Raw genomic sequence first — 18,769 nt, 5'->3', positions numbered from 1 at the left:
TAATTTAACCCCCACACTACCACCTAAGTGCGGTAGTGCTTATTTTTTCCCCCAGCACACATGGTGTGTGTGTGCAGGTGTGAGACACAGTGGAAGACACAAAGTGCACGAATTTTTTATTCAATTTCCACCACCAGGAAGATAGGAAAACACCCGAGTGGCCAGTGACAAGCAGTGCCCTTCACATCGAAGGGCAATGCTGTGTGATCAAACAATGAAGGGATCATCTATTTATTTATTTATTTATTTTTGTCACAGCGCCAACTAGAATTTTTTTTTTCTTTTTTTTTCTTTCACAAAGTGCACGAATCTTTATTCAAATTCTCACTCCTGTTTATATATATATATTTTTTGTTAAAACCCCCACACTACCACCTAAGTGCGGTAGTGCTTATTTTATCCCCAGCACCCATGGTGTGTGTGTGTGCGCAGGTGGGAGACACAGTGGAAGACACAAAGTGCACAAATTTTTTATTCAATTTCCACCACCAGGAAGATAGGAAAACACCCGAGTGGCCAGTGACAAACACTGCCCTTCACATCGAAGGGCAATGCTGTGTGATCAAACAGTGAAGGGTACATCTATTTATATTGATCCATCAAGGCTTCCTAATTGGCCCAGGGTAACAACCCCAATCAAGGATCTCATTGCTAATGAGATCTAGGAAAACACCCGAGTGGCCAGTGACAAGCAGTGCCCTTCACATCGAAGGGCAATGCTGTGTGATCAAACAATGAAGGGATCATCTATTTATATTGATCCATCAAGGCTTCCTAATTGGCCCAGGGGAACAACCCCAATCAAGGATCTCATTGCTAATGAGATCTGCCTAATTCCAATCACTACACACTGACAATTGTGTGTCTGGTGAAATCCATTTACATGTGCAAGGAGTAGAGGCATGAGGGAGAGACAGTGCCTCCCCCAAACTCAGTCAACAACCATGTACATAGTCCAGCAGCATTATAACCCATGTTGTATGTGTTTGATATTATTAAACATAGATCCCAGTCTCTGCCTATGTTGTAATACATTTTTGTGTAAAATAGACAATAAATATTAGGATAAAAGCCAAAATATGCAAATATTTGTAAATGTTTTTCAGACCTGGCAACTAAATGGTTACTGTTTCATGGAAATATTTTTGTTTAATTGCGTCATCCATATAAAAAGTCAGAAATCGTTACTTAACAATGCGATCTGGAAAGCCTGTCCAGACTGAGATTGCTGTATTAGAATGTAATTACAGTTACTGATGAATATAATAAATACATTACTTGAGTCAATGCTCTGGCACAGCTATTAACAGACCGTCTGGGATTTCAGCTTGTAGTTTCTGCTTCTAGCCATTCACAGTAAAGGAATAAATCACTCAAGTGACAATGGAAAATTTAAAAGTGCTTTGTTCTACTGGAATTGCTTCTTTTTTCATGTGCAACCCATTTCTGGTGGGCAGGGTAACACCAATGGCAGGGAAGACATCAATTACCCTAATATAGACTGGGATAGAAATAGTGGAGAAGACAAAAGTTTCTCAAGGTGCTTTCAGCTGAATGTTCATTTCTGGCCAAAAGAGGAAGGAAGTATTACAAGTCTTGTTCTGGAAAACAATGTGAATCAAGTGCCAGGCGAGCAGTTAAGGAACAGTGATCACTTTATCATAGGTTATTTAAGAAAAAGGACACAAACTAATATCGAGTAAAATTAATTTAAGGATCAGTTTTAGTGGATGAAGCATAGATCTGCTCAGCATAAATTAGAATCAAAGATTCACAGATAATGCTTTCATCAAATAAAGGTATTGCCTTAAAGGGTGAGATAGTTAGGATACAGTTGTGGTAAATTATAGTACCTTTTCTCACACACACACATACCCACTTGCCTTCTCCCTGAAAGAGGTGGAAAACAAGATGCACCAAAAGAGGTGCATATCACAGGTAGCAAGTTCATAATGAATGGGAAACCAGCTGAATATAGAATTGACAAAAGGAAGAGGAACACATTGAGAAAAGTATATTAATTGGAGAAGAGAGACCATTTTGGGATCAAAAAGGAAAATTGCTGTCGAAGTGGATAATATTGCACACTTGAAAAATGATAAGTATCTGCATTTACCAAGCAAATCCCATACTTCAACCTATCTTCACCACACTCTACTGTAGTACATTCCAGATTTTTATAACTTGCTGCATAAAAAAGTTTTCCTTCATTACAGAGGTTTTTAAAACATGTGGGGTCTGAATAAGGTGAATGGCAGGTATCTTTCTCTAGGGTGGGGGATTTCAAGACTAGGGAGCATATCTTTAAGGTAAGGGGAGAAAGATTTGAAAAGGACATGAGCAGCAACTTACTTACACAGAGAATAAACTTCCAGAGGAAGTGGCGGATGCAGTGCAGTTACAACATTTAAAAGACATTTGGATAAGTACATGAATAAAAAACTGTTTGGAGGGGTGTGGACCAAGCACAGGCAGGTGGGACTGATTTAGTTTGGGATTATGGTTGGCATGGATTTGTTGGACCGAAGGGTCTGTTTCTGTGCTGTATGACTCTGACTCTCTGGTTCCTTTATATGTCACCTTAATTGATGCCCTCTGGGTCTTAACCTTTCTGTCAATAGAAACAGTTTCTCTTTATCTGCTCTAGCAAGACCCCTCATGATTTCAAACTTTATGACTCTATTACCTCTATCAACGTATCTCAATGGTTCCTCCCTAATGAGAACATTCCTGGCTTTACAAATTTATTCTCACAACTGAAGTTTCTTTTCCCTGGAACCGTTTGTGTTAATATTTTCTGAAACCCTTGCCAATGCATGGGTGTGGGTGGAATGCTTTTCAGAGGGTTGGTGCATACTCAATGGGCCAAATGGCCGCCTTGTGCACTGTGGGGATTCTATGATTCTATATGATTTAGTAAATATTCCATGTTGAACAAAGCATCAGTAAATGTGTCATTTTAACATGTTGAAGAGATACCATGACAGAGCAATGAGTGCAGAGTCTCTTTCCCGTGTTGTTTGACTTCATGATTCTATAATAGTCCCGAGAAATGTATTTTTATCATAGTGAAAAGAAGTAGGAAGTAAAATTACAATATCGGAACAATTGGAGAGTGAATCAAAAATTGAACCTGCAAAAGTTGATCTTGCACAAATCAGATTGGATAGTACGGGGTACTTAAAATGTTTGTTAGTATAATATGAAATCTTCTTTTAAAAAAGACTAAGTGGCTTTCAAAGGCTATTACAAAATCCTGGGTCAATGTCTGTGAAAAGGCCAAGAAAAACTATTATGGCTGTTCATGATGTTAATGTAGGAAATGCATTATGTATAAAACAAGATCCTCCTAAATGTAATCCAAAGAAATTAACATAAGGAAAGAGATTAAGTTCATGATGGGCAATGTCATTACGGAATTGAATCATAATGGCTGGAGCTCGCCTATCATGATGATGTCGAAACTGGATGGATTACAAAGACTTTGTTTTGATTAGCACAAAGTTGATGTGGTAAAGAAAGTGGACTCATATCCTATCCCACATTTCCCCAGCCCAGTGTTTTTATAAACCCCCAATAATTTTATAACACATCCTTTGGATGATTGCATTGAAAGATTGTATGATTTGTCATCAAAATCATCTTGTTAAAGGGATTGTTTGATGCAGCCAGAGGAATATCATTTAAAAACATCCCCGGTTGGACTCTTCAATGCAGAATCACGCTGTTTGAACTGCAAAGGCACCGGCAACGTTCCAGTGATTAACCAGTAAAGTTATTGAAGGACTGCGTATCTGCGTGGTTTTCATTGATGATTTGTCTTTAAGCAAACATGGGAAGAACTGAACTACTTAATCGCCTACAAAGAGCCAATTGGGTATAAATCTGGCTAAGAGCGAATTTGGCTAAGAGAAGGTGACCTTTTTGAGTCACACTGTGGGACAAGGCTAAGCAACATCTAGAGATGGGAAAGCTGTTTTGGATTTTCCTATGCCAAGGACAAAATGCTGAATTTTGCATTACGTTGTCATGATTGGGTTTTATCAGGTTGGAGGGGGGAGCGAGGAGGGTGTGTTATAAAATTAGTCGGGTTTTATAAAAACACTGGGCTGGGGAAACGTGAAATAGGATATGAGTCCACTTTCGTTACCACATTAACTTTGTGCTAACCGAAACAGAATCTTTGTAATCCACAAGCTCAGTAATAATGCCCTGCACAATGTAGAGAAGGCCGTCTGTAAGCTTAAGAACGATGAGACTGCTGGTTATGTATGGCCATCTGCAGACTCGCCTTGAGACTGGAAGACAGTCATTTCTGAGAGACCGACGACGATGATGTTGTTTTATCAGATTTTTCCTAACCTTCAGCACTGCTGTGGTTCATGTAATGAATTTGTTAAAGAAATACAGAAAATCTGAGTGGACACAAGTATATCATAATGCTTTTGAGAGCTTGAAAGCTGTGTTGATAACTGCACCAGTTTTAGTAACACCAAATTATGAAAAGCCTGGCTGTCGATGCAATGACATTGATATGGGTGCGGTTTTACTACAAATGACAAGATAGTAATGGAACAGCATGTTAGTTATTTTTCAAAGATATTGACTGCATGTCAAGAGAAATATTGATGATTGAGTCTTTTGTTGTCTCTACATCATTTTGAAGTATATGTCACCAATAATGTGGAAGAAACTTGTTAATATGATCACAATCCTTCAATTTTGTTTTTGGAAAAATTTCAGGTCAAGAGTAAGGGCTGTTTCAGTGGAGCTTTAATTCTCCAATCATAAAATTTTAAAATTGTTCATGCTTAGTGCACATATGAAAGAAACTGTGTGCTGTGATGCAAGTGAACTTGTGGAAATTATGGTTCCCTGAAACTCATTTTGTGCATTTCATATCAATATGGTATTAATGTTAATGTGCCATAGAAATATGTTAAAAAGAGTTACATTTCTCAACAAAAATGCTTTTTAAAGGTACATTTCCATTCTTCTTTGGGGGCAAATGTAATGAAAAGTGGATGATTTGTAAATAGCTACTGACAAGTGGGTTTTAGTATATTTTTGTGAAAAGGTTTACAATTCGATTAGGTCACTCTCTCCTGAGTGATGATATTAAATTAGTGTGTGCTTCCTTGAGTCTTAATGGAAGTTTGTTTATATTACTTGATTTTACAATAGGAGAGAGAAAACATTTGAAAGACATTGATTATTCTAAATACAAAAGCAAACCAAAGATTGATTTTATTAATTTGAGATAGAAAGAAAGGCTTTTGTGCAGTTTGAAGGAAACCTGATCAGGGCCAGATGGTAGAATAGATTCTCCTTGAAAGGAGATTGGTCATAACATTTAAGGGAATAAATTACCTCAGGGAACAAATTCAGTTTGTAATGCTTCAAGGACCAGGAGTTTGGTTAGAAATATGCAGATTATTAAAAGACTGAGAAAGTCTAAGCTCTCAGTTATAAGAATATTGAAAGAAAAGGTTTCACAGTTCATGGTAAAAGAGCTGAGAAAAAAGTGGTTAAGTTAAACCAGCAGATTTGGTGGAGAAAGGAAATTTCTCTTTTATTGACTAACTGTAGAGTGATGGTGTTTTGTTTTGCTGTATGTTTTGAAATCTTTCCGTCTGTGTCATTAAAATGATTTATTTTATTTACTTGCTTTGTTTAAAAGTCTTACTGTCTTTTTCTTAAACCCAAGTGAAAGATTGCCATGTTAAACAAAGCAAAATCTGATCTCATTGTGGCTTTTGCCTTGTGTAGTAATGTCAGTTGAAATCATAATAAATTTAAGGGTGAAATCTCAGTTCTCACAGACACTCTGACTTACCCATGTCTGTTTCACTCAATAATGGCTTCAGGTTTGTAATCTGTTTCAAATGCAACTTCTGTGAACAAAGAAAAACTCCAACAGCATTTGGCTTCTTTTGAACTTAAAGTGTTTGTAAGTTGAATGCTTCAGGAAAAACATTGGCTTTGATGATATGCAGTATTCATGCTTGATTGATTTGAGAAATCAGAATTCCATTTCTTCTGCAGGATGTTCCAACCAAATTAGTGGCAAAAGCAGTCCCCTTGCCGATGACAGTGCGTGGTCACTGGTTCTTGAGTCCCAGAACAGAGTATACTGTGGCTGTTCAGACTGCATCAAAACAAGGTGATGGAGATTATACAGTCTCTGACTGGAGCGAAGTTGTGGAATTCTGTACTGCAGGTAAAATTATATTTAAATGAATTTCTTCTATTCGGGAAAACATACAAGCTCTGCAAAAATCCTACCATTTATCACTCTGGCTTTATATTTCTTTGATAGACAAGCAAGAGGCTGGAAGAACACAGCAAGTCAGGCAGCATCAGGAGGTGGAGAAGTCAACATTTCGGGTGTAACCCTACTTCTCTGGTTCAGTTTGTCATTTGTATGGGAAATGTCAGTGGACAGTAACACTGAAAGAGATTTTTTTTTGTCTTTGTCAAGTTGTATATGGTAACAAATGGTGTGGCATGGGGTTGGTGCTGTGGCTTCAACTTGTTACAATTTACATCAAAGATTTGGATGAAGGGACCAAAGGTATGGAATTGTGAAGAGAATGTAAGGAAGCTCCAAGTGGAAATAGATAGGGAGATTAAGTGAGTGGGCAAAGATCTAGAAAACAGAGTGCATTTTGGCTGAAAGAATAAAAATTAAGCATAAAGACTCCCTAAAGACTGGGGAGCTCTGAAATGTAGAGGAATCTAATTGTATTAATTAGGTGTATTAATTGTAGGTCGGTTTGCAGGTATAGCAAGCAAATAGGAAAGTTAACAGAATGTTATTATTTAATGCAAGGGGAATTGAATACTGAAGTAAGGCTATTATCCCTTATTTCTTTGGAGTATTGGTGAGACCATGTCTGTTGTAATGTGTACAGTACTGATCATCTTATTTAAAGAAGAATGTATTCATGTTGGAAGCAGCTTACAGAAGGTTTACTAGACTGTTACTTGGTGTGGGTAGGGTGTTTTATGAGGGAAGATTGGACAGCCTGAGCTTGTATTCGTTGGAGTTTAGAAGAATAAGAGGCAACTTGATTAAGACATAAGATTCTGAGAGAGTGTGCATGTGAAAATCATGTTTTCCTTTTGTGGTAGAAACCAGAACTAGGTATTGATGGGTAAAAATATAGGGGTTGCCCAATTAAGACATGAGATTTTTTTTTCTGAGAGTTAAGAATCCTTGGAACATTTTCCTCAAAAGGTGATGGAAGCAAAGTCTTTGAATATTTTTAATAGGAAGTTAAATAGATGTTTGGAGATTTCTCTGGTACTATTTCTTTACTCATACCGATTTCTTTAAATTCCTTCTTCTTGCTGGGTTTTCTCCATTTTTTTGTTTGTGGTGTCATCTACTATGAAGACAAGCATAAAGTACTTAGTTAATGTCTTCCATTTCCTTATTTCCCATCATAATTTCACTTATCTCTGACCCAGTCTGTTAGGGTGAAAGGGAAGACTGGTAAGTATAGGGTATGCTGGATGACTAAAGAAATTGAGGGTTTGGTTAAGAAAAAGAAGAAAGCATATGTCAGGTATAGACAGGGATAGATCGAGTCAATCCTTAGCTTATGAAGGCAGTAGGAGTATACTTAAGAGGGAAATCAGGAGGGCAAAAAGGGGACATGAGATAGCTTTAGCAAATACAATTAAGGAGAATTCAAAGGGATTTTACAAAAACATTAAGGACAAAAGGGTAACTAGGGAGAGAATAGGGCCCCTCAAAGATCAGCAAAGCGGCCTTTGTGTGGACCCGCAGAAAATGGGGTAAGATACTAAATGAGTATTTTGCATCAGGAGTTACTGTGGAAAAGGATATGGAAGATATAGAACGTAGACACCTTGCAAGATGTCCAGATTACAGAGGAGGAAGTGCTGATTGAGTTGAAATACATAAAGGTGGATAAATCCCCAGGACCTGATCATGTGTACCCTAAAACTCTGTGGGAAGCTAGAGAGGTGATGGGTTAGACTGAAGGCGTCTGTTTCCACGCTGTACATCTCTATGACTCTACACTTTTATTTGTATCACAAAATATTTAGTTTCCACCTTTTTCTTTTAAAACTTAGGTTTTATTCTTACGTGTACTCAAGTACAGGAGCACAGTGAAAAATTTACAATGTTGCCATTCATGGTACCAGCTTAGGTACAAAATCTTAGATGGAAAGTAGAAAAATAAGTTAAAAGTTTCAAGTTATAGTCCTTCTTTAGCCATGAGCCTGCAGTTATTCCAGCCTAGGCTTTCTCCACAAGAGCTTACTCTCTCCTCATGCTGGGCTGGCTCTCTTGATCCCCGCACCTCTGTGTTGCCATCTTGCCGCTGACGGCAATCCTCTCTGTCCCGTGCTAGGCTTGATCCCCACATTGCCATCCCATCACTGACTGCCATCTGCCACAAGTCCCATTCCACACCCCCAGCACTTCCACAATGCTGCCAACTTTCAGGGTTCTGCCAAATCAGCAAAGTCACCGCTCTGGGTCCCCTGCCATGGCTGCCTCCAGAAGATAAGCAGAGGACAAAACAAAAACCTAAAATTAAACAGAGAAATGAAGAAAGAAAAGCAGTCAGAGCTCAGGCTCAGGAGTCCTATTCCACTGCCAGCTTGGATCAGGGGGAAAAAAGCTTGGTCACTAACTACATCGCAATAATTTAAATCAAACCCATTTATGTCCATAGTATTTATCATGTACTTTGTTGTAAATGCTTTGCCATAATTATATGTAATGTACTTAGCTTTAACTTTCATCACTTTAGTCACTAGATCTACTCGTTTCCTTAAACTTGCTGCTTCTTGATCCACTGCTTATTTTTTATCTAAGTCACTTCACTGCTCTATAGCCAGTTCTTTTCTCTTAGGCCTATAGGTTTACCATTACCTGAACCCTTACTCATTCCTCATTATTTTAAAACTCTATCACTCTCGCTGCTATCCAGGATGCTTCTCAGAGAGGAGTACCGCCTTACCAATACAACTCTATCCTCTTTGGGATGGATGAAGCAACTGCTTAACTCTGACACCTTTTAAGCATCCTGAAGGGATTGTTCCCTCTGAACACCTGAGTTCACTTCTCAAATCATCTCCAAAACCATTCATAAAGAGCTACTCTCTTTGGCCTCCTCTTTCCTCACCACTACAAGGCCTCAAACTCGCTTTCCTGATCAAGTGTTCGTTTATGGTGTACTTTTACACTGCTCACTACACTGTCTGCTCTATATTATGAAGAATAAACACCATTTGGTTACTGCTTTATAAAAGCAGTCTGAGAAAAACAGATTTGACCTCCAAACTTTTGGTGGCCTGTCTTTTAAAACTCCATCTTATTTTCAGCTTCCTTTACCTCTGTGTTCTTGACCTACTCATGTTCCACCAAACTCAATGCACTTTGTCTTTCAATTAAAAACACTTCATAGCGTTCAAGATTCAACACTAAATTTGACATTTTCAGGCTATTATTTGATATCTCTTAATTTTGTTTCCCTTACTTTGCAAGTTGAATGCTTTGTTTTTGCTTTTTGAATGGGAAGCAATGTTTTCTCAAAGCTGCATGGCTGCTCATCTGCTAGGAACTCCTCACAGGGTTCAGTTGGTGTGCTGATACAAAGCCTTCCCTTGTATAAGCCTCTGTTACTCAGGGAAAATTACTGAGAACATTGATGGGAAGGGCCTTAGCATAAAGATCAGTGATAATAAGGGCATTGATTTAATAATTGAGAGAAAGATGAGAGGGAAGGTAAGGAAACATTTTTCCACCCAGAGAGTCTGGAGCTCAATATTAACTGAAAGGGTTGATGTACCCAGTGTACTCAACTCATTAAACCAATTTCAAAGGTGTCTTGATGGGCATTTCAAGTATTGTAACCTTCAGGGCTGCAGATCAAATGTTGGTAAGTGAGATTATGCTGAGCTTTTGCCCACTGCAGACACAGTGGGCTATGTGGCCTCTTTCTGTACCATAAATCTTCTGTCATTCTGTTCTATGATTGCATTCTGTTGTTCATAACCTCTTCAAGACAAATCTCTTCTTATTTCTTTACTTGTCCCATTTTTACATATTTTATTGTTTCATCACTCTTACCTTTCATTCTCTCAGGAGATCTTTTCTTTTGCTACCATCCTTATTTTATCTGCCTGAAACCTATTACATTTATAACATTCTTAGCTCTAAATGAAAAAGGTTATTAACCTGAAGCTACGACTTAGATTTTCCAGGAGACTTAGAGTCAAAAAGGTGACACGAGAGAAAGCACAGCAGACCAGGCAACGTGAGGAGGACAATCATTGTTTCTTGCATAAGCCCTTCATCAGCTGTGCATTTTCAGTACCACACTTTGGTTACTACTGGGACTGGAAAATCTGAGTCAATGCTGAGATGTCTGCCACTAGAGAGCTAGTTTACATTGGCAAATGAGAAGTTTGGTGTTCCAGAAATGGCTTCGTAGGAACTACCACCCATGGTGTCACTGGGATCTTATCAGCATTTAACTTGGACCACTTACTATGATGGACCTTTCCTCCTGTAACACTGTCATGGGTCTAAAACAGCTCTTCACAATCAGCTAGTCACGCCTTTGCTGCCAGCCACTCTTATGCATCTCAACTCTCACTCAACCCCAGCTCACACCATTACTAGACACTCTCCTAACAGCACCTCTGGCTCACTCCTCAATCTGTGAACTCTAGATCACCCTCTAATCATATCATGCACTCCTTCCTTGACATTCCAAGCTTTGAAATTCCGCCACAGCTTTGCCACTGAGTTGGGGGGGGGGGGTGGCGAGAGGGGATGCAGGCCACTCAGTTTCTGTCTCCACATACTCAACAAGTTGTCTGTTTGGCATTCCATCTTTATTAATGAGAAATGTTGCTGTGGTTCTGTTCGCCGAGCTGGAAGCTTTTGTTGCAAACGTTTCGTCCCCTGTCTAGGTGACATCCTCAGTGCTTGGGAGCCTCCTGTGAAGTGCTTCTGTGATGTTTCCTCCGGCATTTATAGTGGCCTGTCCCTGCCGCTTCCAGTTGTCAGTTTCAGCTGTCCGCTGTAGTGTATTTATGATTTGCTTTTGACTAAAGTCAATTTTGATTTTTTTTTCCCCAAAGTAAACGTTTTCACGTGCATATCGCTAGAATTATACCAAATTTCAAACAGTGCTAAATAAGTTTCCAGAAATTTAGTTTAGTATAAAATTGAAACCGAGTGCAGTATTAATAATAAAATGTCATGTTTATGCTACAGACTATTCCAAGGTTCACCTAACACAATTAATGGAAAAAGCTGAAGCGATTTCAGAACGCATGTTAAGGTTTTCAGTTTTCTATCGTAACCAGCACAAAGAATATTTTGACTATGTTCGGTAAGAAAAATCACAAGCTGCTTTAAATTTCTATTGTTAAAATTTAAATGTAACTTCTACTTGTGTTGAACTCTGTGACCACTGAGGGGAAGAATGCTTTTTAAAAAAAATAAAAGCTATAAATCACAACCTTTTTAATGATAATTATTTGAAGAAAGTAGATGGTAAGTGCGTGCACACATTTGGTGCTGTCTTGCGAGTTAAGACATCATAATTTTAATTTATAAACTTGAACTTATAGCTGGCTATCTATTGGTAATTGAATAAAATTTATAAACAACTTAAATTTAAATTACTTTGTGATACTTATTGGTGAAGTAACAAAACATAAAACTAAATGAGACAACTTCAGTAAAATATTAGAAGGAACCAAGATTAATTGCAAATAATTAGTTTCCAACAATCTCCAGGGAATCAATAGCTTTGCAGAAGTAACCAGAAAATTATCGAAGTATATTAACATAACCTGGTTATTGTAGAATATTTTATAAAAAGATTTATTAACTACTTGTTTCACAATTTCAGTTGCTGAAAGCCTGATAATCCAGATTCTTTAGGGAGCACTAAATTTATTTACATATGTTCCCATACAATATGACCCCATTGAATCCTTAACATAACTAGTTTGGTGTGAAATGACCATACTGTTTTGTAAAGCAACTTTGTTACTTCATAACTGTTTTCCCATTTATATTCTACACATCTATGGCACTTAGTGGAAAGCCAGCAGTGTTTTACTGGGAACAAAAACATAAATTGCTGGAAAAGGTCAGCAGGTCTGGCAGCGTCTGTGAAGAGAAATCAGAGTTAACGCTTCCGGTCTGGTGTCCCTCAGAACTGAGTAAGCGTCACCAGACCCGAAACATTAACTTTGATTTCTCTTCACAGATGCTGCCAGATCTGCTGAGCTTTTCCAGCAACTTCTGTTTGTGTTTCTGATTTAAAGCATCCACAGTTGTTTCGGTTTTTACTTTACTGTTTTACTGGGGCTGATACCCACATTCTAATCTGCACTGTTGCCAGTACCTTTGCTTCCATAGCAAAATAATTTATAATTAAACAGAAACACTTAGTCCCACTAAAGACCACAGTATAGGTTGCTGACACCTGCTAAAGTTTCTGAAGGGATCCCTCGGCTGACATACAAGCACATTAAATCTATTTCAAGTGTGCACGATGGATCCCAGGAAAGTTGCCTTCAGTAGCAACGGTAGCCTTTGTGTACAGAGCAGATGTACAGTGGACAATGAGACTAAAGTCACCTGTAAGGCCGTAAAACAGGAGCAGAAATTAGGCCATTTGGCCCACCAAGATGCTCTACTATTCAATCATTCAACCCAATTTTCCCCCACTATCTCCCCATAACTTTTCATCCCCTTGGCAATCAAGAACCTATCTTGGTTTTAGATATATTCATTGACCTGGCCTTCCCAGAGTCCTCAAACATTTCTCATATGTTAAGTCTTTCATTCTTGGGATCATTCTCATTGTCTGATTACTCCCCTACTTCATGGAAATGCTGCAGCTTCTGGCTGGATAAAAAAAATCATGTCCTATCTCAAGTATCTTGACTTGTAATCCTTTTCTCAAGCTTATTCCTCTTTGCTTCCTGTACCCAGTCTCCCTGCCCTTCATTTCAGAACACTGTTCTGGTCGGATCAGTAGGTTCCACCTACTTAACATCTCTCCTTTATGTTTTGAAGGATGTTTGCATTGTTATGAAATCCCCTTACTCAGAAATGTAGGCACACCTCTCATTGAAATTCAAAAAAATTTCTGCCTCCTCTCGTTGTTCTGCTAGCATCTAGAAAGTTCTCCACATATGGAGTCAAAAAAAAACTTATTTTAAAATTTATAACTTACAGGAGTTACATACAGACTCAGCACTGTAAAGAGAAGTCAAAGCTTGCTTGAAAAAAGTCTTTAGATTAACTGTATATCGTAAAACATTAACATGTCAACTCAATGACATTAGTCCTAACCTAAATTAGAGATGGATAGGAGCAAGGACTTCAAACTTTTATATTATTTGAACTACTTGTTATTATGGAGACATATTTAATATGTGAAGTTCTTGCGTTAATGTATGGATTGAAAGATTAAATAGTGTAATCTGATTTAAGAATTTTGTTTGGAGTCTCTTTTGAAAGCAGGAAATGTATTCCAGCACTGTTGTAAATTTGGACAGTGAGTAATCTAAACTTGTAAAAATTGTTTAATATCCCTGCATTACTAACATGATGATTACTTTTTCAGAGAACATCAAGGACAAATGATGCAAACTTCCATAAAAGATAACAGTGGCAGTCATGGTTCTCCCATCAGTGGCAAACTAGAAGGCATCTTCTTTAGCTGCAACACTGAATTTAACACTGGAAAACCTCCTCATGATTCACCTTACGGGAGATACCGCTTTCAGATTCCTGCCAGCAAACTCTTCAACCAGAATACTAACCTCTATTTTGGTGATTTTTATTGCATGTATACAGCATACCACTACATTATTCTGGTTATTGCACCTATTGGATCACAGGGAGATGAATTCTGCAAGCAGCGACTCCCTCAGCTAAATATTGCAGACAACAAATTCCTGACATGCACTGAGGAGGATGGTAGGCTTGTTTATCATCATGCCCAGGATGCTATTTTAGAAATAATCTACACTGACCCAGTGGATCTCTCTCTTGGTAGCGTGGCTGAAATCAGTGGCCATCAGCTAATGAGTTTATCCACAGCAAATGCAAAAAAAGATCCTAGTTGCAAGACTTGTAACATTAGTGCTGGGCGTTAATTGAACACTATAATTTTCACACTACTGACAATAATAGTTTTCATTTTGTGTTATTTCAATTCTTTCCTTGTGAAAGCATGCAAATGATGCAGCTTTTCACCAAAAGCTTACCCACTGGTTGATTGATTTACTGAAACATTTTATGGAATATGTAAATGTCTGTTTCTTTTTGTGAGATACTCCATAAAGTTGCTGCAAAGTTCCTGCTTTAAGAGAAAATACAATTGATATTAACGTGCTCTCACAAAGCAAAAGTTATAGCTTATACGTTGTATTCTACAATATGTATTTAACCTCGAATGAAGAACTATTGATTGGAACAAGCATGAAGGTTACACTGGCAGCATGACTTTATCTTGCAAAATAGAAATTCAGTATTTGACACTTCCAACTTGTTCATAGTGTTCACATTACTTGTAATAACTAGTTAATAAGAAATGTTTAAAATTGCTGTATTTGAAGAAAATAAATGTAACAATAGAAAAATATTTGTACTGTTCCAAAAGATTTACAGTTGGGTGGATGATCAGCTACAGAGCATTTTGTAGTAATTTGCGTGTTATGAAACTAGACTGCTTCTAAAAATTAAATGGCTGTAAAATGCAGATATTACTATCCTATTTATTACATTTCAACACCAACTATAACATTAATATCATTTAAGTTCATTATAATTCTTACATAGCTACATTGCTTTCGACAAAGAAATACACAGTGCCAGCATTACTTTGCTTAACCAAACAGTAGCTTATAATTTATTCATTTTTTTGCCCATGCAGAGACAGGTTGGAACAACGAACAATATTTTTGAATGGTCCCCAACAAGGAAAAGAAATATCTCAAGTTACTTCGAAAACACGCATTTCAACTAAGAATGGGAAATTAACAGCATTTAAAACATTGCTTCCAGATTAGATATCTGAAGTTGGGAGAATATGAAACAGGATTTTTATAAAGGTGGTATAAATTAAAAACCTGAGTTAAATTCTGTCACTGTCAATGGGAGTTTGAACAACTGCTTCCAACAGAGGTTAAATCTGCGTTCTACTGCTTAACTTACTGTAGCTAACAGCATGCCTGAACCAAACAAAGATTGTGTTCTTTCCCATTTTAGAGAGAAGTTCAGGTTGGCTGGAAATATTTTTGGCAAACCCAGTTTTTGTCTGTATACATTCGAAAACTTTGCACACGTCATATAAACACTTAAGTCGTCAAATGTAACTTTTTCTTTAAAAAAAGTCTCAACCAGACAGTGGCAGCTTTGGATAGTAGCACCCATAAAATTATTAAATTTTGTAATAAACACGTGCAGACTTGAAATAACCAAAGGTCAACAAACAAAGCAGGCTTCAAGTCATTGAAGAATTAGCTTAAGGAATTTGATTGAAACAGTAGGTGGAGGTAGTTGTACTCCTCCTCAATTAGGGATGCATTAATTCTAATTCAAAGGTATCTGGGCATCTACAAACAACCCAAAGTTAAGGTACAGGAAATCGTGCAATATTGTAGAATGAGGGTGCATTGAAATCTTCAGAAACACATCAACTATCATTTGCTTGGCAGTGAATCCAAGAGTAATTGGACTTACACCTTTCGAGTTTTTACATTTTTTTTTTGCATGGCATATTGCTACAAATGTGAGCTAACAATATTGTGGTGAAGGAAACTGGTCATCAAGAACCTCTGAACAAGACAAGGAAGCATGTAGTTCAGTACCAGTGAGGTTGGAGTACATAACACTGACCAAATCATGAAAAATTGAACGGAGACCAAAATGTACCTTGACTAATGACTTTAGTTTGTACTGATTGCAATTTCACAATAGGTGATGCATTTTAACAGTGAGCCAAACAGCAAGCTGCCATCTTATGAAGCTGGAATGATACAATTGGGATAGCAACATTTGGATAGTTTGAGTTTAACCATGTATTTGCTCCTCACCACCCAAAAATAACGAATCATCTAGTCCACAAATAATGGCGAGCAATATTAGCAAATTATGGCCCAGCAGTACTAGCACAGTAAGGAGGAGGTTAAAGAAGGTACATGAAAAGGATGAAAAACGTGGGCCTGAAACAGGCTGAAAACAATTCCTGCTGGTTAATCACAGCAGAAAATATTCAGTAACATGTCCTCTGTAATCAAAGATCATGAAATGGTCTTAACACGATCAAACTGACAAAGTCCTGAGACACATGGGTTCAAACCAAAAGGGATAAGATCCGAAAGATGCAGAGGGAATGTCTTGCTAACAGCAAAAACAAACTTCGAAGAAAACAAGCATCAATCCAAATTTTACATCTCTGCAAATAACACGAGTTCAGAACAAAAGGTCACCGGTTTTTCTTTCTGCAGAGGGTGCCTGACTTGTTGAGTATTGAAAGTGTTTTCTGTTTTATTTTTATTTCAGACTTGCAGCACCAGCAGTATTTTGCTTCTGGTTTTACATCTCCTACCAGATGTACCTGCACAATATTAACCTACTTATATTGAGGAAATTACTTTCCGAAAAGTCTGCAGAAAACCAGATTTTATTGTGCTAATTTCCAAAAAAAGCTGGATTTTTATGCTGGATTCTGCCTCTTGAAATTGATCAAAATTAGAGGTAAAACCTGATGATTGACAAGAAATTGGCTGAAAAAAAAAAAAGCACCAAATACACTCATGAGAGCAGGTAAATGGAGTAAAGATATTTTTAATCAGCCTATTCAGCAAGGTTATGAGATTCCTGTGGAGCGGGTGAGACTTGAACTTGGTTTCTTCCAGCTCAGAGATAGGAGCACTCACTGCATCTCAAGAGCTCCTAGGTAAGTGGAGTATTTAAAGAATTTGTATTGGAAACCACTACTCCTAATCTGTATTAGTGACATTGTGTTAAAGTGGTCAAATCATTGTGGAGAAGGCAAAGTTCAATTTAAAAATAGACTAGGTTCAAGGAATTTTGGGTTCTTTTCAATAATGAACTTCCAAGGCTCAAATGACTTTTTTTAATCTACCTAATTAAATAACAGTTTTTCAAAAACCAGTGGATTGCTGAGAAGATTGATCAGGTTAGTTTAAGTCAGTCAAACCTTAACCCACAGATGTTTAAAGATGCTGCAGGGACAGTATGCATGCAAAAATATGGTAATTTCAGAATTACACACTGTACAAATGTTCTAAATTGCAAACATCTTTCAGCAAATATTTATCAAAATGATAAATGACAATTCCTTTAGTGGCCAGTCTAAAATATCTGGAATACAAAAATGAATACAAATAAATGGCCATAAAAAGGGATTGGTGTACAAACAACTGTAAATTCATTTTGAATTTCCTTTTTTCTCCCTTCAAGAAATTGATTATATTTAAACTGTAATGTGATTTTTTTTAAAAAATGAAGAAACCATCAAAATGTGAAAAAGGCAGTTTTTGGTAGACATAACACATTTTTTAACCCCACAATGACATAAATAAAGTGCTATGATGTTTCACATAGAGGCAAGCAAAACACTTTTCCCTCCTGAACATTTGCCTTGCCAAGAAATAATTATCTATTTGGAGTGTTATCATAATCCAGAATAGGATTTATTTCATAAAATTCTCAAAGCTACCTACTCAAAAATATCGTCAGTGCATCTTGTAAAGTTTGTTGTCATTGGTGACAGTGACTTTGATTAGTTGCTCAACAACCCTCATGTTCATTCTCGTGTCACTGTTGGAATTTTCAGACTTCAGTAATTAATAAAGTGCAGCCAAAAAGTGTTTCTATGGCACAAATGCGAGGATCCAATATCCAGAATTTTAGAAAGGATTGAATAATTTCCTCTGGTTGTTTTAAAGACCAAAAAAAATTGTCTTCTGAGTAAAGTTCATCTTTAAGAACTCAAAACAGTTTTTGTACCATCCAGTTTAGCAATGAGTACTTCCAGTAATCGAAGTTTGGCTTTTGTATGCTTGTACTGGATGTATTCTTCAGCCATTGGAATGCGATCCTCTTTCTGTACATTCCTACAAGAAAAAGTGCAATTACTATCATTTCCAGAGAAGGCAATATGGTCAGTTTAATAAAAATTGTGCTGCAATGCTAGGGGTTCTTGGTCTATATGTAAATTAAATCACTTCTAAAGGAGCTGTTCTTAGTTCTACTATCAATAGAGTAAGGCAAAAAAAGGTGCATCTCCACAGGGAAATGGGGGAACGGATACTTTGGCCTTTAATTCCAGGGCAACAGAAAGAAGCAAAGACTAAAGAAACCTCAGCATCCCATGGACAAGTTACGCATCTAGCCACTGGACAGCTTGAGCTCACTGCAACATTGTAGGGATTCTGCAAGCTTGCACAGTGTGGAAGCAAGCCATTCAGCCCATTGAGTCTGCATCGACCCTCTGAAGCTGAAAATGTGTTGCTGGAGAAGCGCAGCAGGTCAGGCAGCATCCAGGGAACAGGAGAATCGACGTTTCGGGCATAAGCCCTTCTTCAGGAACGAGGAAAGTTTGTCCAGCAGGCTAAGATAAAAGGTAGGGACGTCGGAAATGTGATAGGTGGAAAGAGGTCAAGGTGAGGGTGATAGGTCAGACTGGGGTGGGGGCGGAGAGGTCGGGAAGAAGAT

At 37.7% G+C, this 18,769-nt stretch overlaps 2 protein-coding genes across 12 annotated transcripts in view; one reads left to right on the top strand and one right to left on the bottom strand.

Annotated features, from left to right (window-relative positions):
* phyhiplb (phytanoyl-CoA 2-hydroxylase interacting protein-like b) overlaps nt 1-14,783 on the top strand; it is a 64,970-nt gene extending 50,187 nt beyond the window's left edge. For all 5 annotated transcript variants that reach the window (XM_043712346.1, XM_043712349.1, XM_043712348.1 and 2 more), the window contains exons 4-6: nt 6,046-6,220; nt 11,270-11,387; nt 13,644-14,783. In XM_043712346.1, coding sequence (XP_043568281.1) covers nt 6,046-6,220; nt 11,270-11,387; nt 13,644-14,178 — 828 coding nt within the window. In that variant the 3' untranslated portion in view covers nt 14,179-14,783. The remainder of the gene's footprint in view (nt 1-6,045; nt 6,221-11,269; nt 11,388-13,643) is intronic.
* Nucleotides 14,784-14,905: 122 nt separating this feature from the next.
* Nucleotides 14,906-18,769, bottom strand: part of fam13c (family with sequence similarity 13 member C) — a 132,824-nt gene continuing 128,960 nt past the window's right edge. For all 7 annotated transcript variants that reach the window (XM_043712339.1, XM_043712338.1, XM_043712344.1 and 4 more), the window contains one exon: nt 14,906-18,168. In XM_043712339.1, coding sequence (XP_043568274.1) covers nt 18,036-18,168 — 133 coding nt within the window. In that variant the 3' untranslated portion in view covers nt 14,906-18,035. The remainder of the gene's footprint in view (nt 18,169-18,769) is intronic.

Source organism: Chiloscyllium plagiosum, chromosome 22 (assembly GCF_004010195.1).
Source record: "Chiloscyllium plagiosum isolate BGI_BamShark_2017 chromosome 22, ASM401019v2, whole genome shotgun sequence".
Taxonomy (NCBI): Eukaryota; Metazoa; Chordata; class Chondrichthyes; order Orectolobiformes; family Hemiscylliidae; genus Chiloscyllium; species Chiloscyllium plagiosum.
This window is presented reverse-complemented; position numbering and strand designations above follow the sequence as displayed.